The following is a 20,471-nucleotide window of genomic DNA, read 5'->3' on the forward strand; positions in this document are numbered from 1 at the left end:
GGAAGCGGGAAGTTGGGAATTTAATAAAATCCCTTCATCCCTTCTCCACAAGACTCAGGACACTGCAGATAGCTCAAATCGGAAGAATTTTAAAAATTTCCGTGGGAGCAGGCGGCGTGACCAGTAAATTGCTTTTCTGCACTTGGCTGAGCTCTGACAATGACACCGGGCTGGGCCTTTCACGCTGCTCCGCTGGCACCTGCCTGACATTGTTCCTGCCGCCAGGCTCGGCTAGGTCCTAGCCTTCCCCAGACAGGCCAGGCGGGAGGAGGGCCAGAGCAGGGGGGGACTTCCTCCAGCCTCTTGTCCCTTCTGGAAGCCCCTTGTCTCTCCCACGGTGCCACTTCCTCTTAGTGTGAGAGGTGCTCAGGTTGGGAATGACCTTCTACTCTCCCCTCGGCCTCACCACTCCTACCTACCTCCAGCCTCTTCAGAGAGATTGGAAGCTTCCTTCAAACTGCCTGGGATGGGGAAGCCAGGGGCAGTGTCCTCTGCAGCAAGACTAAGCTGGAAAGGTGTCCTGTTGGATGGCATTTTTAATATTTTAAAACAACAGCATCCCTCTGTCCAGTCAGTGAGGTTTCCCTGTAGCAGTTTTTTCCAGCCAGCTTCTTTATACCCTGGGAATAGACCTTGTCTCCTGGCCACTCCCTGGCCTCTCAGCTCTAGGTATGGAGGAGACACTGCCATGTCCACAAGCATTTATTTACTCCACCCCTTCCGCTGCTTTGATGTGTAGTGAGGCAGGGTATGTCTTCTTCCCATTTAACAGAGGAGGAAAACAAGGCTGAGGAGAAATGACTCCCCTAAGGAAAAAGGGAGCTGCTTGTAAAATTTTGAAAGCTTCTTTTACATTGGGAAGCTGTTTTCTTCCCTTCATCTGTCCTGCAAGGAGATGAGGTAGGTAGAGAGAGTGAGGCACAGTGGGGAAGGGATTTATTTGAGGCCCTGGTTAAGAAGCAAGACTCTCTCAGGAGGCTGAAGCAGGAAGATCACTTCGGAGTTCGAGGCCGCCTAGGTTACAAAATGAGTTCAAGGCCAGCCTGAACTGTGTAGCAAAACCCTCTCTCAAAAAACACAACAAACAAACAAAAAAGAAGCAAGACTCTGGGCTCAAGCCCTTTACTCCGTGGCACCAAGCTGGCTTTTTCGGAAGGAATTATGAAGTTACTTAGAACACTGGTGGGGAAACAGCAGTGACATCCTGCTTGGACTCTGGGGCTGGGGATGATCAGAGCCCAGGTGAGCCTCAGTGTCCGCAGGCTGTGGTCCTCCTGGAGTGTGCAGATCTCAGAGGGCTGCAGAGGCAGGAATGAGGGTGGGGAAGAGGTAGGGGCACCCTGCCAGGATTCTTGTGGCCCCTGAGTGTCACCTGTTCACCTGGAGATAAAGAGGTGGATGTTTAAAATGTCTTGTGGCTGGCTCAACCTTGTGAGCAGGTTTGGGGCAGCTTGTCCATGTTCCGAATGTAGCCGCTACCCTGCCCCAGGTGGCTCTGGAGGCTGGAGGGGTCTGGGAGGAGAGGCCTGTCCTCTGTAGGACTGTTGACTTCTATCTTAGTTCTCTGGCAGGAAAGTGGCGGGTGTAGAAAGTTGGGGGACAGGGCCCATCAGGCCAAGGACAACAGTATCAGTGACAATACTTGTAATATCCCGGGGTGGCAGGCTTACTGTATGCCAGGTGCTTCTCAGGTTGTCCATGGGAAGCTTCCCAGTCAGCTTGGAGTTAGAGAGTTCTGCAGATGAAGACAGGAGGCTTGGGGGCATTTAGTCTCCCTCCTTTGGTCCCACAGCAAGGCTGCAGGACCCAGGCTTATTAAAAGATATTCCGAGGTTCTTTTTGTTTGTTTGTTTGTTTGGTACTGGGAATTGAACTCAGGACCTTGTGCTTGCCAGGCAGGCATTTATGCTGCGGAGCTATATCCCCGGCCCGGCCTGGCGTGGCCCGAGGTTCTAATTGAGGTTCTGCCTTCTCTTTGCTGTGTGGCCTTGGGTAAGTCACTTAACCTCTTTGGGTCTCAGCCTCTGCATGTGTAAAATGGAAAAACAAACAAACAGCAACCAACAAAGTGTCTCTGATGCCTAAGAAAAGAATTGCACAGCCTTGAACTTGTTTGCAGTTCCTGACTGATATCTCCTCTGCTCTGGCGCTAGGAGGGTTCCCTTGTACTGCTCCCCACCTTTTGCAGGGCCTTGCCACCCACTGGTCACTGGGTGGTGGTGAGTGGCTTGGTGTTGACCTGCTCCTTTCTCTTTGTGAACCTCTGAGTGCTCAATCATGTTTCTGGGCTGCTCTGCCCTCCCTCACTCACAGGGACTCCCGGCAGGCCACTGGGGGAAAGGGCATGCTGAGGGCCTGCCGTGTGGCAAGGGCTGGGCGCCAGCCATCTGGCTTAGTACAGGTTTAGGCCTGCCATCAGCACTTTGGCCTGAGGCTGGGAATTTGTTCTGGACATCAGCAGGTAAGTGGGCCCCTTGGGGTGTAGTCAGGCTTGCTGGTAGTTCCTGCGCTCTGATATCTAAGAGGCACGAGGTCCCAGACCCAGTTAAAATGCAGCCCTGTCGAGGCTGGAGCCAAAGACAGGCCTCCTGAGGGCCGCAGAACACAATGATGCCCAGGGCCCATGGGTTCCAATCTTGCTTCTGCAATTGACTTCTCTCAGAACCTTGGTTTACCTACCTGGTGTCAGCAAGGTGAGCTGTGTGGCTTCCGCTGTGCTTGAATGCACAGGCTTTAGCGTAGGAGGTACCTGGCTTTAAGTCTTGTTTGTGCTACTTAGCAGCTGTTCAGCAGCTATATTCCTTAATCTTCAACCATCTGCCCCTCAGTTTTCCACATCTGTAAAATGGGGTAATGAGAAACATCTCCTTCTTAGGGGTTGTTGTGAGAACCGAATGGGGTGCTGCACATGGAATAGCTAGCACAGGGCTTAATAGTAAATAACTGAGTAATAGCAATTGCCCAATCAATTAGATGCTGTGTGTGTTTTAGTGTATACCCTGCTGTGAGATGCTAGAGAAAGCTAGTAAGGATGTGTTTCTTGGTTCAGTGACCGCAGGCCTCCTTCAGTTTGTGTTGTAGCATAGGCTTTGGACTTAGGTGTGGATTTAATTGCCGTTCCACCACTGACAAGCTGTATGGTTTTGGGCTAGGTCCTCTCTGAGTCTCCACTTCCTCATCATGTGCAAAATAGGAATAATACTGTTACTCTTTTGGCTTGTTGGTGGAAGTAATGGAAGCCACGTCCTGGCCCAGGTATGCAGTAGGCACTCAAATATGGTGCTGCTCCCCATTATCAATCCACAAACATCTACAGGACACCTGCTGCATGTTTGCCCCAGAGCTAGGTTGGAGGTGGGTACAGACATCCAGGCCTCAGCTCTTTCCTCAGCATTCCCTGAGAAGAGACGGCTGCCACTTGGGCAGCTAATTGGCCACCCTCCCCTACTCCTGTCCCACCTTCTGCCTCGGAATCCCACGGTACTTTGTCACAGTCCTTTGAGCATTCTCTATCGGGGCCCACTGGGACAGGAAGGAGCCCAGGCTCTTGGCCTAGCCTGCTGGGTCTTACCCTATACTTCTGTTAGTAGCTGTGTGACTGAGCAGTTTGATCGGCTTTTCAACTGCCCCTCATTCTTTTGGGCCCTGAGGTAGCACCTCCCTCTTCAGGTTGCAGGAAGGGCACGTTGTGGTCCCCTGGGGAAGCACTTGGCACAGCACTGGGCATGATGAGTGTTAAGTAACTGTGAGCTGCAGTTACCACTGGCTGTGGGGTACTTGAGGCTAGAGTATCCCTCAGCACCCAGTCTCTAGAGGCCAGGTGAAGGCTTCCCTGTGCCCCAGGTGCTGGGCACCTGGTCCTGACCTGGCATGCAGGGTAATCATGGGTCCCTGAGGGGTGGGCTTGGGGCATGGGCTCCCCACACCCAGCACCAGGGGATCAGTTCCTGTCCCAGCCCTTGGGATTTGAAGAGACGCTGAGGGCAGGGTGCCAGAGAATAGGAGCTTAAGGGTGCACTGGGCACTCCGAGGTGAGGAGAGTGGGCCAGGGAGAATGCCACATTCAAACCTTGAGACAGGAGCAAACCAGGAAAAAAGGACATGGTGAAGCTGTGCGTGTGCATCTGTATGTGCCTATGCGTGTGTGTGTGTGTGTGTGTGTGTGTGTATGTGTGTGTGTGTGTGTGTGTGTGTGTAAGACATCACAGGCACACAGCGCACAATAGTGCTCCCTTAAAGCACAGGATGGCCTGATGTGCTCAGCGAGCTCCCAGCCTGTTGGGGTGGCTGGAGCATCAAGTTTAGGAATGGGGGTGATTCAAGGCTCTGCTGGGCACTGAATGCCGCAATGAATGGCTTGTTTGTCATCTCGTAGGCATAGGCGACTACTCTTCTCACCCAAGGGTTTAAGGGAAGTGGAAATGAAGCTGGGATTGGCTGGGGGGAAGGGAGGGAGAGAGAGGGCTCAGGTCCTGCCCCCACCCCAGGCTGGCTCCAGGTAGGTACCTAGCCCAGCAGCACCCATATTGACCATCTGTACAGAGAAGGCTGATATACGGGGAGAGGGAAGCTTACCCCAGGCCCAGCCCCCATCCCACAGAGCCCCCTCTCATGCGGACGGCCTGGCCCTGCCAATCAATACATTGATAGGCCTGGGAGCTTAATGCACAGGCTGGGGGTGGGGAAGGACCCTTCGCAGCCTCCGTCTCTGTCCTGGCTGACTTGGGTGTGGTGAGTGTGACAAGCTGGGGCTGAGAGAAGGAGAGGGTGCCCATCTGAGCCAAGCCCAGGTCTGAGGTGGGTCTCGTCTTCCTCCTCCTCTTTCTACACATAAGTGCTAAGTGGGGCGAGGGGAGTCTGAGTGCTTTAGATGCGGAGAGAGGTTTGGATCTTGATTTTGTCACTGTCTGTGCAACTTGGGCGAGACCCTGGCCTCTTTGAGTCTCTGTGTCACCCAGAGCACACTGACAGTGACAGTTTGCGTCTTTCAGGAGACCGTGCCTGGCAAATGCTTAGTTAGTTTGGGCCCTGGCACAGAGCAAGTGCCCAGTAAATGGGAGCCAGTGTGAGTATTGATGATGATAATCTACAGAGCACTGTGGCTGGCAGCAGCCCCCGGGAGAGCATCCAGGCTGCTTTTGAGGAAGAGTTTGGGGAGCTGCCTTTTGGGGCAGAGACGGGTTCCTACTTTGCCAAGGAAGGTCTCAGGTTTGAATCTAGAATTTGGAGAAGCTCTGGAAGCCCTTGGTGAGGCTGGCCTTCTTCTGTTGCTGCCACTAGAGGAAGCAGGCTGGGATAGGATGTCACTGGAAGTCTGTGGGCTGCTTTCCTAGAGACCAGAGAGAACCCCCCTTTCTGGGCAGGCTCCTGGAGTGCATGCCCACACTGCACGAGGCCTCAAAGAGCAGAGATCAGGTGGCTCTGTGGCTCAGTGGATAGTGCATTGGACTTCTGGTGATCAAAGAGCAGAGACCTGGGTGGGTGAGGGCAGTGGGACTCCATCCTTCTCTCTCCCAGGGAGGAGCTCAAGGCTTCCAGCCCATTCATTCATTCATGGGTATTACCCCTCACCCCAGCTATGGCATGTGTTCTGAACCAGTTGCTGTTTGGAATGTAGTCCCCCCTTATCCTTAAGGGTACATTCCGAGATCCCTAGTGGTTGCCTGAAACCAAGGATACATAGTTCTGAACTCTATGTATGGACACTGTGCTACTGAGGCAATTGATCTCATAGTTGAGATGACTATGAAGTGACTAACGTGTGGGTAGTATATACAGCGTGGATATGCTGGACAAAGAGATGCTTGAGATCTCACCATCTACTCAAAATGGCACAGAATGTAATACTTCTGGAATTTTCCAGGGAATAATTTTGGACTTTAATTGACCAGGGTTAACTGAAACCTAGGAGGAAGCACTATAGAGGAAAAAAGGTTGGTGAGGAGGAGAAGGGAAAATGGTAGAAGGCTGGGGTGAAGCGTTGGAGAGCTTGAGCTCTAGACAGATGGGAGCCATATTTGAACCTTGAGCCCTCTTTTCACTAATTCTGTGACTTAGGTCAGGTGATATACCCTCCTTGAACCTCAGTTTTTACATCTGTAAAATGGGGGTCATAATCATACCAACTCTAGGATGGCTCTGGTGACTCTGTAGGATTGTTCACCTAAAATGGTTCTTACCACAGAGGAAGTGCTCCATAAATCAAGGCCATTTAAAGAACAAAAGTAAAGAAAAAATGTAATAGCTATCATGACTAGTATAGTCTTTCTCTGCAGTTAATATTATAAGCAATCTCCTTATTGCCAACAAGAAAACTGAGAGTTAAAGAAATCTAGTAAGTTTGTGAAGGGAGATGAGCCGGGGACACCTACGGCCAATTAGTGTTAGTTACTGTACAGTTGTTGAGGTGTGTGGAGTGCGTTTGTACTGTCTGTCTGTGGGGGATGCGTGGTGTGGAGGAGGCCCGTGAGAGATGGAGATGTGGCCTGGAAAGAAGTAGGAAGCCTGCAAACATGCTTTTCAGGGTTCATGGACTGAAGTCCTCAGTCCAGAGAGTCAGTGGGTGCCAGATCCCTGGAGGGATGGAAGCTGGCAGCACTTTGCTTCCCCATGACAGTTTCCCATCCAGGTACCTAAGGAAGCAGGCTTGGAGGGTAGGCAGGGCCAGATTGTGAGGATGACATTAGACATTGTCCTATAGATAGTGGGAGCCGAATTGGGGCTCCGAGTGGGAGGACTGGCTCCTACTGTGCATTGAGTGTCCCAAGGAGAGGAGAGGATCAGCTGGCAAGCGAGGGCATGGGCTCTGGTCCATTGAGTGCCAGGTTGGTGTCCCTGGATCCTGACACTCTAGCAGACCTGGGAGGGGAGTGGAATCATTTGGTGCTTGCTGGCTCTGTGCAGCTCCTGGATTGGGGAGTGAATATCTCCATGAGAGCCGAAGTCCTTAGGGCAGGGCAGGCAGATGGGGATAGCTGAATTCGTAGGCTGCAGGGGAACTGTAGGGTCATCCTGTTGTGGAAAAAGCTGCTTTAACCCAAGAGGTACTCAGTGTGTGATGTGGGGAGGAAGGCAGGGTGGCTAAAGCCCTTCCCTCTCTAGGACACATCCTTTATGTGCGAAGCCTTCTTGCAGAGTGAGGGCAGAGGAAGTTGGATTTTGCCCTGGCATCCCTGATAACTGAGGGTATTAGCCAGGCAGGCAGCAGCTCTAACTGTCCTGGGAAGGCCTCAAAGACAGGCTCCCTCTTGGGCACCAAGGCGAAGTAACCTGCCACTCAGCTAACAGGACAGGAGATGTCCCTGTCCCCTAGTGTGTTGTATGTGCTCTGGAGGCAGAGTTGGAGCTCAGCTCCCTCACACGGAGCCCTTTGACCCCAGAGGTGGCCTTGTGGTCCCTGCCCTGAGCTCTTGCTGTGCTCAGCAGCTCATGTAGTTGAGTGAACAAGATCGGTGCTGTTCAGCAGCCCCCTGTGCTGCTAGGGGGCTTCTGAGCACAATACCCAGGGCAGAGGACAGCATAGCCCTTGCTAGTGTGGAAACGTTCCTGGCCATCCTTCGGCTGGCCACCCCGTTCTTCTGGGTATTAAGTTATGAGGCACCATTGGCCTCCAGGTGTCCATTTAGCAAGCATTTGCTGATTGCCTCCTGGGGCGGGGCTGAGACCCAGGGGTGAAGCAGTCAGGCTGGACTCTGGGGACAGTAGTATGTCCAGCTCACTCCCCTGCCTGAGGCTGAGGGCAGTAGGGCTTCCGGGACAGGTGTCTGAAGCCAGGTGAAAGGAGGCAGGGTTCCCTGAGCCCACCAGAGGCCTTGCCTAGGAAGCCCAGAGGGATGTCCTGCTTCCGGGGGGACAGACCCTGCTACCACTACAGGCCACCCCTGCTACTTCCTTGGGGATTGATCTGGTCACAGAGTGTAGCTTAAATGGTGGAAGCTGGGCAAGATGGATTGTTGTTCCTCCCATATCCTGGGGAAGGGCCACTCGATAGCCCCTGCTGACCCTGGGTCACCCATGCTGCCTCTGTCCAGTGGGCTAGGAAGAAAATCATTAATGGGAGGCTGGCTTCTGGGGCAATGCAGCTCTCCTCTGGGACCCGGGGTGAGGAGATTGGTTTGACCTCTGGTCGATAAGGTCTCCTGCGAGCAGGAGGAGATTGGAGGACAGAGGGGGATGCCGGATACATGCTCTTGGGGGAGGGGGATGGCCAGGCCACCTCCTGAAGTCACTCCAGGAAGATTAGAGGCCACAGGTAGGGGCCTTCAGGACAAATGCCCTCCAGATATGGACCTCAGGCCCTGGAATTCTTTCTTTCCTGAACATCAGGGTGGGAAGTGGGTAGGGGTGTCCTGGGAATCAAATCTAGGCTATGAAACCTGGATGGGCCATTGCAGGCTGGTGGAAAGGAGGAGAAGATATACTTCATGAGTCAGTAGGCCAGGTCCTGCCCCACAGGGGTGGGTGGCTTAGGGTAATGGACATAACATTTTTCAGCCTCAGTTTCTGTATCTGTTAAGTGGGGTGACAAGTGTTCCCATGACACCAGGTTGTCAGGGCTCACAAAAGCAGTAGCATCTTTCCAGACTGTAATCTGGTTTTCTGGGCTTCATCTGGAGCCCTTAGAAGTGTTCCCTTATATTCTCTTTGTGGTTACCCTGACATTGACATAGGGTTTATCTTGTGCCAGGCATGGCTCCAAGGCACTACTGTGCTGCCTTTTTTTTTTTTACTTTATTTTGAGACAGAATCTTACTGAGTTGCCTAGGCCAGGTTTGAACTTGTGATCCTCCTGCCTCAGCCTCCCAGAGTGCTGGGATTACAGCTATGTATCACCATGTCTATGTTGCTTTGTATATTTAATCGTGACACCCCATAGGGTAGATGCCATCATCATTACTTTCATTTCGTAGGTGAGGAAACTAAGGCTAAGAAAGGCTTAGGTCCCTTAGTTAGAGAGCTGTCCCTGCGCCCTGGGCTTTGCATCTGGGGTGAGCTTCTGATGGCACTGGGCTGTCCTGAGGGATGGTGGGCAGGAAGCCCCCCAAACCCTAGGGTTAACACTGTGTTGCTTGCTTTGTAATTGAATCTGTTCAACTGCACAGCCTCAGTTTCCTCATCTGCAATGTGGGATGAGGATTCCAGCTGGAGGACAACTGTGAAGGTTCAATAATGTGGTCTTGCTGAAACGTCTATGGGGCTCAGCCAGGGATGGGAGACCTGCTAGTCAGCATGGGCTCAGAGACCTGGGGCTGTGCATAGACCATAGCAATGAAGAAGACTTACTCCTTGCCCTTGGAAGCCCACAACTGAGAGGTGAGACATGCTAGGGCAGCCAGAGTCCCAAGAACCATGGGCGTGGTGGGACCATGCTGTTGTGGGAGTGGGGTCCTATGTGTCTGGGGTTGTACCAGACTTTGTGGCTGCACAGAACAAACCGATGATGCTGTCTAGACTTCACCACCTGTTTGGTGTTGTGGTTAGACTAGATGGAAAATGCATCCAATTAGTGGCTTGTAAGAAAACCTAATTTAGTGTTAAATGGAATTGCAGGGCTTCAAGTCTTGTCAACATTTATCCTTTTAATCATTCATTCATTCATTCACTCAAAGTATTTGAGTGTATGTGTTATTAGGTGCAGTAAGAACCTTTTATGGTGCCACCAGCCTAGTGTGGACAACAGACAAAAACTAGGCTAGCAGAGGGTTTGCCAAGTGGGTGAGTGCAGGAAAAAAACAAAATGTAGTCAAACATGGTAAGTGACAGAGGCAGAGGCTACCTCTGAAAGGTGGTCCAGGGATGCCTGTCTGAGCAATGTCTCGATCAGATACCCATGTCGGGGCAGACTGTGGAGATCTGGAAATGAGCATCAGAGCAGAGGGAAGAGCAAGTATAAAGGCCCTGAGGCAGAAGCACACTTGGCCTTTGGAAGCTCTGGGATGATAAGGTGGCCAGTCAGCAGGTGCAGTAAGAGGAGGAGGTGGAAAAGCAGTTGGGGTCTCACTTGTGGGCCCGCCAGGCCGTGGTGAGAACCTCCATCTGAGCACAATAGGAAGTTGGGGAAGAGGGGAAGGGGAGGATTTTATCAGAGAACTGGGTTAGTGGAGGATGGATTGGAAGAGGGCAAGACCTGAGTAGATCAGCAGGCCAGTGAGGAGGGAGGTCAGGAGGTGCACGATGGCCTAGCCAGAAAAGGCTTCCTGGAGAATGTGGACAGATGTGAGCTCAGCTGGGGACATTGCTGGAAGTTTCCATGGGTGGTAGAGACAATGGAAGCTTCTCCAAGAGGGGACTGGGATGAGGGCCTCATGCGAGAGAGCCTGAGGGACTCGGGGGTAAGGGGGACTCTTCCCCCGGCAGCTGATGCTGGGGGAGTCACAGTGGACTCTGGCCCACTGGCCCCCTAATTAACACTTGCCAGGCTGCCCTCCTTCCCTGCCTGAAACCCACTCAGCAGTTCCCTGCCCCTCTTCCTCCCTCACAGCTGTGTGGATGTCAGTCTATTTCTTCTCATCCACTCACTTTAGCCGCACAGCAATTCTGGCATGACACCAGGATTGGGGTTTGGTCTACCATTTCACCAAGAAGGAATCTGAGACAGAATAAACGGTGTGCTTGAGGTCACAGGAGAAACTGGCTAGGTAGTCTTGCTTACATGTGGGGCAGTGATGGAAAAAAATTAAATAGACTTAGGCCTGACTCTGAGCTTTGCTACTTCTGAGCCTCAATTGCCTCCTCCGTGAAATAGGGGTAGTGATGGAGTGGTCATGAGCATCTACTGAGGCCCGGCTTGAGTTGACGTGGAAGAGGCCTTGCTCTCTGTTGTGAGTGTGGCCACCTCACAGTTGCTTCTTCCCCTGCTTAGGTGCTGGCGGCCGAGGAGAACGTGGACTTCCGCATCCACGTGGAGAACCAGACGCGGGCTCGGGACGATGTGAGCCGTAAGCAGCTGCGGTTGTACCAGCTTTACAGCCGGACCAGTGGGAAACATATCCAGGTCCTGGGCCGCAGGATCAGTGCCCGTGGCGAGGATGGGGACAAGTATGGTATGTGCTGGCCCCTCCCCTCCCCCTGTGCAGTGCAAGTTCAGATCCCAGCTCTGCAGTGTGCTTGCTGTGTTGTTTTTGACCTAGCACTGAGCCTTTCTGGGCCACCATTTCCTTATCTGCAAAATAGGGTTGCCGAAGTGAATTCTATAGAGTGTGTTGGGAGTTCTAAAGACATGAAAAGCTGCTTTGGCTGGCAACTGCCCTAGCAAGTGGCAGTTGTTATAAGTATTGGTGGCTCCCCTGGACATGCCTACAGCAGGTGGCTGCTTGTAATGCCATGGTTTCACCAGGTCCAGTTTCAGACACTGGGGTAGGAGCCTCTCTGAGTCACACTTTCTGGATGCTGTAGGTGGTGGTAGAAATCAGCCCAGTGTGCATGGGTGTGAGTGTGGTGTATTCACCTGTGCCTATGTGTTTTCAGCTTGAGTTCATGAACCTGTGAGATGTGGCCCTCATGACACCTTGGACCACAGGCCTTCTGACCTGTCGTTAACTTGGGAACTGCCTAGCCCTCCTGTGCGGTGGGTAGGGACCCTCACACCTTCCCTGATGCTGCTTGTGCAAGGGGACCAGGAGGAGGGGGACACTTGGACTCCCTCTATTCCCAAGCACCAGCCAAAGACCCTCCACAGTGAGCAAAACAGACGGATTCCACCTTCCCACAACTTGGTGGGGATCTGGCCAAGACAGACACTGAGCAAATACTTAGCACGCAGATTATTTATTTAGAATTGCTAGGCAGGAAGGGCTGAGGCTGCTGTGAGGCTCCTGGCACTCGCCCATCTCTGGGAAAGCACCTGCCCCCGCCAGGTTCTGCCTTTCAGGCCCAAGTTCTGGAAGGTGCCCCTGGCCCAAGGAGCTGGGGCTGTGTGTGGCCAAGGTGGTGGCTGAGGCCAGGGACCTGTGCGTACAGTGAGCCTGGCAGACTAGGCCTTTCTGGGATGATGCCCCGCCTGCCCGCCAGCGCCTGCCCATTGCAGTGAGGACATGACAACAAGACAAATAATTTCTTGGACCTTTTATCTTGGACACCATTTATTTTCCCTCAGCCCCAGGGCAGGACTGACCTCATGGTAGGGCTCCAGTGTGGCAGCTGCACCAGCATGGGGGGCTGGGCCAGGCCAGGCCAGGCCGGGAAGGGCCACGCTGGGCTCCTGCACCTAAGGCCAGCTGCCTCCCCTCCCTCCTCGCTGTCCCATCATTCTTACTGCCTCCCTTCCCCTCCCTCTCTTTCCTGGTCCTGGCCCCTTCCCTGCTTTGTTTCTGTCTGTGTCTCAGGTTCCTCCTTCCCTCTGACCACAGCCTTCCTCCTCCCCCTGACCACAGCCTTCCTCCTCCCCGGTCTCTCTCTTGCTGACCGTCTCTCTGGGCCTCTGTCGCGCGGGCCCCGCTGCAGATGCCTGCCTGTGCAGGGCAGACCCAGGTGGTGGTTTTCCCTGGGATCCTCTGTCCAGTTGCTGCCAGGGAAGGGGCAGCTGGCTGGCTGGGGCGGGAGGAGGTGCCCTCCTGGGGAGTCCCAGGAGCTCTGACTGGGGCCTCCAGGCTGGGAGAGTACAGGGGGGTCAGATGCTGGTCTGAACCATCTGTCCACACCCTGAGACACGAGGCAGGAGCTGGGGAGGGAGAGGAGCCTAGAAGTGGCCGATCCCTCACTCCAGGGCCACTCGTCCTCTTGTTTCCTGGGAACTCTAGGGATCTTGCTTGCTATGTGACCTTAGCCAAGCGCTTGTCATCTCGGGGCCTCAGTTTCTCTTCTGGAGAATACAAGGCTTGGACTAGAGGGGTGTGTCTTAAATACTACTGTGCACATTAGCGACAAGGAGCCTTGCTAGGATGCCCGTGTTGTTGCCGTGGGTCAGGGTGTGGTCCACATGTCTGAATTTCTAACAAGCACTCAGCCCATCGTGGCTTCTCTTTGATCTCCACAAACTCTAGGACTTAATCGTCCTCCCTCAAGGAACATTTTTATGCATTCCTCACCACCCAGGGCAGTAGGGGGCCTAGTGGGCTGCTGCTGCAACATTTAAATGTCCCATTAGAAACGCAGATGAGGCTGAGGGACCCCATCTGTGAGCCCTGGGAGAGGAAGTGAGACAATGGAGCCAATTGAGGCTTCCAATCTAGATAATCAATACAAATATTATTGGGAGGGTGATTTATGTGGCCACACCGGGTGAGAGGACGAGGCTGCTGCGTGGATCTGCATTAGGGGTCTGCCTTGCCTGGGGGAGGGGTAGCGCGCCTTCCCAGCCCCCCGCCGGCCCACGGGCTCTTCAGTAACCTGCTCCCTCTTCTCAGGGCTGGGGCTGGCTGAACGAACATGCCATCTGAGACTTGTAATGCCCACTGAGCATCACAGCATTTGGTAACGTGCAGGATCAGCATTTCAGCAAACCCCCAGTAGAAACAGAATACTTACAAACAGCTGGAATCCAGAAGCGTCACAAACGCTGGGATTGTTGGATCTGGGTCCAGGGCCACCACCCTGAGACCTCACCTCCACACTGGGTGAGGCTTCGCTTCTCTGGATGCCTTGTCCACAAGCTGCACAGCAGTGGACTGTCCTCTGGTGACAACTGCTTAGATGTCAGAGGGGCTTTTGCACTTTGCTATTCCTAAGAGGGTCTGTCTTCCTGTTGTCCCTAAAGTTTGCCCAGCTCTCTGGAGGCCCCAAGGGTGGGCTGTTCCAGGAACCAGGGGCTTTCTTCGCTTTGGCTTGACTGTCTAGAAGACCCCTGGACAGAGTGCTGGAGGCTGAGGTGTGGGGTACGTGGCAGTCAAGGGGCTGAGGGAGGGCCAGCTGGGACTATATCACCCTCTTTCCTTCTCATCTTTGGTCCCGGTCACCTCTGCCCTGTAGGAAGGTGCTGCCTCAAAGAACAGCACTGGGCCAAGTGGCAGGACACCTGAGTTCCAGCTGCAGCTCTGCCACTGAACAGCCTGCATAGCCTGGAGCAAGTCTCCAGCTCTGGACTCAGTGTCTTCATCTGCCAAGTGGGGGTGAAGGAGGAGTCCCCATCCTGCTTGCATCCTAAGCTAGGATATAAAGGGAGGTGAACACACTGACTGCTCCTGGCCCTAAGAAGCAGGGCTGCGGGGTAACAGCTGGACAGTTAAAATGGGGAGCCCCCAGGCAGGCAGAGATAGGGCCCAGCACTAGACAGGTGCTGCAGAGGCAGCTCTGCTTTGAAAAGCCTTATGATTGGCTGTCCCTGCCTAATTTTACATGCAAGAAGGGCTTCTCCACTTGAGAAAAAAATGATTTAGATAACCCATTTTATAGTAGACCGGCCTTCCAGAACCAGCAGTGCTCAGCAACCCCAATACAGGCCAGGGAGGGTCTGGAGTGCTAGTCATGGGGACAGATGTCAAGGAGTCCCATGGGATTTGAATCTGGACCCCACCACTTGAGAGGAGAAGACTGTGGGCCCGAGTCAGCTTCTGTGATCCTGTTTTCTCTGCTACAGAACAGGGGTAACTGAAATGAGAGAATGTCTTTGCTGGAAGATGAGATGCCTATTAAAACACGAATATTAAGAATAACCACCTCAACTCATTTCTGCCGTGCAGGAGAGGGGCAGGGCTGCTGTCATGGGCTCGGGTGGAGGTTCCCCTGTTGGAAGAGGGAGCTGCTCCTGTCCCATCATGGGACCGTGGCATTTCCAGTGAAAGCTGACAGGCTTCGCGACACAGCACTGAGCAGCAGGGTCTCAGAACAGAGGAGGCAGGAGGACTTTGGGCCTTCTTGTTGATGTGTCCAGTCCTCTCTTGGTTAATGCCAGGGTCCTCACTACTCTGCACAAATTACTGAGCCCTGGGGCGGGGTGGTAAGACACACTTGGTGCTAGCCCTCAAAGGCTCACAGCCTGGCACGCCCTGTTCCTTACTACGACCTGACTGTAAGAAGATGGGAAGCCACTAGCACTGCGCATGACCTGACATGCTGCTGCCTCAGTCCCCACCTTTCAAGCAAGTAGGCTGCTTGGGCTGTGTGTGCGTGTGCGTGTGTGCTGGTGTGTGCATGCTTCCTGCAGCTCAGCTTGGAGAAACCTGTGGTTCCAGGGCTCCAGAGGGTAGCTTCTGAGCCCTCAGGTGGAGAGAAATGTCCTGGAGCCCCTATGGTCACCTTTGTCCCCATGAGGGTTCTCCTGGGGAGAACCAGCTGCTGACCTCTGAGATGTTGACCTCCTTGAAGGCAGTGACTTTGTCTTGCTTTTTGCCATCTCCCTGTATCCAGCACAAGGCAGAGAGCAGGCTACACTTGCAGGTTGTTCATCTTGCAGGGCTTTTTGTTGAGCTGGTGACAGGCACAGCTGCCCCTTTTCCCCGCATCCTGGTCACTGCTGGAGGGCTGTTTGGGCCAAGAGCAAGGTCGTTTGAACTGGCGGCTGTGGCTGAGGCTGCGGGGACCTCCTGCTTTCTGAGTCTGACCCCTCCTCAGTCCCTTCTCCATCCGCCCACCCATGGCCCTCCACTGCTCACTTTACAGGAAACCCAAGACCTTGAATCAGGTAGGGGCGTGGGCTGGCCTCATTCTGGACTCTGCACCATTCTCAGCGCCGCACCTGCTCTGCCCTCACTCTGCTCCGGCCACTGCGGCCTTCCCTGTCGCTCTAACATGCCAAGCACGTCCCGGTCTTTGTATTTGCTGTGCCCTCAATTCCGGGATGTCTAGTGTTCTTGGGACCTCCTCACTTCACTCGGGATTCTGTCTAGATGTTCCTTTATCAGAGAATCCCCACTTCTACTCCTTCAAGGGTGTCATTTTCTTCCTAGGGTTTATTGCTTCTGTTATTTACTCCCTGTCTCTGTTGGCATGCAGACCCCCAAGGGCAGAGGCTTTTGTCCGTCTTGTTCACTGCTGTGCCCTCTGTGCAGATCGCCTGCCTACCTCCGAGGTGCTTAGTGCATGCCTGCGTGAGTGTGCACATGGAGGTCGCCGTGTGTGTCTCCCCATGTGGATGGGGTCATCCATCCCCAGGCACAGGGCCAAGGGGCCCCTTTCCACACTCAGGGAGGTGCCTCACACAGTGCTCAGCAGGCAGTAGGTGTGTGGCCATCAGAGCCCCTCTTTACCCGCCCGCACTCTCCATCCTTATATTATGTGACAGGGACACAGCAACCAAGAGACCTGGCTTCCCCAAGGAGCTCTCCTGGCTGGGAAGAGGCCTTTGTCCCCCAGGTGGAACTTGGTGTCCTCTGAGCTCCTGTCCCACAACCTCTCTCTCCATTGAGGAGTGGCCACCCACATCTCACTGCCCCTACTCTGAAGTGGCTGCCCTAGAACTACAGCGAGGATTACATATAGCTTCTGATCAATTGTATTGACTTTCTTCCACTTCTCCTTTCTAGTGAGCCCACATGCACACAGCTATGTACCTCCTCAGGGGCCTCAGGAGAAGGGGATCTGTGGGTGTTTTGGGAGAAAAGACCATAGCATATTGGGTGCGTGTGTGTGCGCGCACACACGCACACACACGCACTCCTGTGCATGATACAATAGGGGAAATGTCTCTAGAATGAGACCTTCTCCACATCCCACCCCCACTGTCCTTTTTTCTCCACCTTGTCCTGCTGCAGAGGGGAGAGAGGCAGGGCTGATTCAGCATGACCTCCCGGTGCCTTTGGACCAAGGACATGTCCTCACCGGAGGATGCTGCCTGGAGAGGGGCCAGCAGCTCTGTCAGCACTGGGAGGACAGCACGGGCTGCCTGCTGGTCCCCAGTTCACAGCCCACACAGGAGGCCCCCACTCCTTGCTGTGCTCATAGACCTTGTGGAAAATGGCCCAGCCTCCAGCTGTGTGGCCTGCCTCTCCTGAATCTCTCAGGCTCAACTATCTCTCCGTGCTGTTTTTTTCTAGAGACCTCTGGCTACCTCTCTTTTGTCCTTCCCTGATGTTTCCTACCCTTCAACCCCAAAGTTTTCAAAGTAAGGCCTGGACCACCCCCTAGGAAGCCCAGCTGGGAAAGCACACTGTAGTCAGTCAGTCAGGTGATCAGTCAATCAGTCAATCAGTCAATCCCTCTTCTCTTCTCTGTCATCGCGGTCCTACGGTGCCTATTTTCACACAGGCTGCCTACCTACTCTATCTGAGTCTGTCTGGATGAGCTGTGGACTTCCTCTGCCTGTCTCAAAGCCCTGGCCCTACTACATGACGCTAGGAAAGTAATTTACCTCCTCAGTCTACTGCCTCAGTTTCTTCATCTGTAAAATAGCATCACGGTTCCTACTTATAGAGTGTTGTGAGGATCCAGTGCGATATTCCAGGTTCAGACTCCTAACCCAGTGCTTAATATGTGGTAGATGCTCAAATAAGTATTAGCCGTTATCACTGTCATTTTTATTATCAGTTACTCCAGGCATTTAAGAGAAGTGGGGGAAAAAGACAACAGGAACTGTTCATAGAAAGAACTTTCCCGCTCCCTTTTCCTTCCCTTTGCTTTCTCCCCAGTCCTCCTTCCTCTCTGGATGCTGGAGGAAGGATTGCACCTTTCAAGCTCCTTTCCCTCCTGACCCCCTCCTGGCCCCCAGCTGCAGTGTGGGCTCTGCCTCTGGGGAGCTGAGTCGTGGACACCCCCATCTAGTCCACACTTCTCATCTGGTCCCATGAGGCACTTGCTGCCCTGTCTCGATCAGAAATGCTCCCTGACTACAGTGCCTGCTGTAGTCTGAGGCCAGCCACGCTTGCTCCTGCTGGCTTCTGGTATCACCTTGAAGGTGTCTTCCTCAAGGTGACCCTAGTGATGACCCTTCCCTTGTCCCTCAAGGTCATGTGGAAGCAGAGTGGGGGTGGGGTAGGGTGAGGGACCCCAACCTTTTACTCTGATGGCATTGCCATCCACTGAGTTCCTCCCCAAGAAAGTGCGGCCCACAGGAAGACTGTTTGGTGCTCACTTACTCCCCCTGGAAAGAGTCTGGCGTCAGAGAGAAGGGCTGGGTGGGATAGAGAATTAAGACCAAGACTTCCAGGTCAGGCTGGCTGGGTTTGACTCTCAGCTCTATCACTGTGCACCTTTGGGACTCAGTTTTCTCACCTATAACACGAAGATGATAACAATAGTTCTGACTTCATAGGACTGCAAGGATTAAATGCAATACTGCCTGGAAAGGAGTTGGAACAGTGCCCAGAACATTGTAACCTCTATGAAGTGTGAGTTACTGATACTTCCTAGAGGGACAGAACTGAAAGGGGTTACCTAGTCCTGGCCCAGAGAGAGAGGGACCATGTTTCTCTTTCATCACACAGCAAGGGCTTTTCTCTTTGTCCTTGAAGTTGGGGAATGGTGGTGGGAGTCAAGAATTTTATCAAGTGGTGTGAGTAATGCCAGAAATAACGGCAGGTGAGAGCAGAGTGGTTAAAGGCACTGAGTATAGAATTAGAGGCTGGGTGTTATGACTTGCATCTAGGTGTCCCCCTAAAGCCTCCTGGGTTCATAGGTGGGGCTTTTTCCAAGGTGGTTGAATGTGGAGTGTGTGCTTGAATCATGGTGCAATGTTAGGGTCTAGGGCACTAGGATTAAGGGTATGAGTGCTACTTGCCCTGAGTAGCCTGGATAAGATAAAAGGGGCAAAAAGACACTGTTAAGGTCCCTTGCTTGTTTTGCTACCTTTTGCCCACCATGAACTGTTCTCCTCTGTGATATTTATCTGCTATGCCACCCTGCCTTGGAGCCAGCTGATTATGGACTGAAACCTCTACAAACTGTGAGCCAAATAAACCTTTCCTCCCTTAACTTTGGGCATCAGGTATTTTGTCTCAGCAACAAGAGAGTAACTAAGACACTGGGTTTGAAACCTTATGCCATTACCAGCTGAGCACCCTGGGCTATGTCACTTTACTTCCCTCAATCAATCGATAATCAATCAGTCAATCTGTGTTAGTACTGGGGATTGAACCCAGGGCCTTGGCACTGAGCTACATCCCTAGCCCATTTTTTATTTTTAATTTTGAGGCAAGGGTTTTGCTGAATTGCTCAGCTGCCCAGGCTGGGCTTGAACTTGCAATCCATCTGCCTAAGCCCCCCAGTGTGCTAGGATTGCAGGTGTGAACCAGCTAATGCATACCTATTTCACAAGGCTGTTTGTGACATATTAAAACTTACTGATTTTTTTTGAACCGAGAATCGAACTCAGGACCTTGTGCTTGCCAGGCATGTGCTTGTGCTGCTAAGCTACATCCCCAGCCCTAAAACTTACTAATTGGCCGTATGCTCTGAGCCAAGCTTGGGTGAGGTGCTGGAAATCACAGAGGTAAAGGAGCAAATAGGTCCTTGTCTTCATGAAGCTCACCTTCTGGTAAACGGGGACAGACAATAAAAAGGGCAGCAAATAGTGTTAGTCAGCTTTCTGTTCCTATAGTAAGATATCCAAACTAACCAACTTTAAGAAAGAAAGGTTTCTTTTGGATCACAGTCTTGGAGGTTTTAGTCCATATCCACGTGGCTTTTGGGCCTGTGGCAAGGCAACATATCATGATGGGAGTGCGCGGCAGAGGAACCTGCTCAACTCACGTTGGCCAAGAAGCCAAAAGAGAGACACAGGATGGAGCTAGCCTCCCAGTGTCATCTGTGAGGGTGTGCCCCAGTGACCCAGCTTCCTTCCACTGAGCCCCATCAGCTAAAGGTTCTACCACCTCCCAACAGCACCACAGGCTGGGGACCAACTTCAACACATGGGCCTTTGGGGAACACGTATCCCAACTGTAGCACAAACCAGACAGTTCTGGAGAAGAGTGCTGAGGAACAAGGTGCAGGGAACAGGGGGCTGAACTGGGAGTGTGGTGTTGACATTAGACAGCGCGCTCAGGGAAGGCTTCTTCAAAGAGGGGACATTTGGGTGGCCTCCTGGGAGATTAGCTCCATGGGGAGCTCCAGGGAAAGCAACCTCCAGGAGCAGGAAAAGCAAGTGCAAAGGCTGTGGGGCAGGAGCCTGCTTGGTGCTAGAGGAGGAGCAACACGGAGGCTCCTGTGGCTGAGCTGTGAGAGAGATAAGAAGCGGGGGAAGGAGAGCAGGGTTAGACGATGTTTGGATTTTCTTCTGAGCTGGGGATCCCTAGGAGGTTTTGAGCAGGGAGGATACATAATTAAATTGATATTTTAAAAGGATTCTCCGGCTGATGTGTGGAGGGGAAGCCAGAGGAGGCAAGAATGGCAGAGGGAGGCAGCTGTTGAGCTGCACAGGCCGGAGGGAGGGAGATAGTGCCATCCAGTCCTCTGCCTGGCCTGCTGTGGGCCCCACAAGGCCAGTGGGACAGAGGTGAAGCTTCTGATTCCTGGGTCACGGGAGGGAGTGCTGGGGACCAGGCAGGCTCTGCGGCAAACCTGGCCTGGGTGGAGCCCCCCCCAAATCTCTCAGAGAACTTCAGCTGCTATTACTCCCCAAAGACTTTACATAATTCTGGCCCAGCTCCCTCCTCATGATGTCA

At 53.1% G+C, this 20,471-nt stretch overlaps 1 protein-coding gene and 1 long non-coding RNA gene across 4 annotated transcripts in view; one reads left to right on the top strand and one right to left on the bottom strand.

Moving 5' to 3' along the window:
• Positions 1-20,471, top strand: part of Fgf18 (fibroblast growth factor 18) — a 34,599-nt gene that overhangs the window by 3,030 nt on the left and 11,098 nt on the right. Inside the window, exon 3 of the mRNA XM_005376329.2 lies at positions 10,862-11,042. Within this exon, the coding sequence (XP_005376386.1) occupies positions 10,862-11,042 (181 nt within the window). The remainder of the gene's footprint in view (positions 1-10,861; positions 11,043-20,471) is intronic.
• Positions 1,094-3,452, bottom strand: LOC102021315. 3 transcript variants are annotated; one of them, XR_259709.2, is made up of 3 exons: positions 3,209-3,452; positions 2,680-2,838; positions 1,094-1,380 (listed from the first exon to the last, which is right to left on the bottom strand). It is a non-coding gene; the product is annotated as an uncharacterized LOC102021315 (long non-coding RNA). The 3 variants fall into 3 exon arrangements; XR_001232409.1 differs by adding an exon at positions 1,671-1,735 and having other exon boundaries at positions 2,680-3,452; XR_001232408.1 differs by having other exon boundaries at positions 2,680-3,452.

This window comes from Chinchilla lanigera, unplaced genomic scaffold (assembly GCF_000276665.1).
Source record: "Chinchilla lanigera isolate Chin_1 unplaced genomic scaffold, ChiLan1.0 scaffold00007, whole genome shotgun sequence".
Lineage (NCBI taxonomy): Eukaryota > Metazoa > Chordata > Mammalia > Rodentia > Chinchillidae > Chinchilla > Chinchilla lanigera.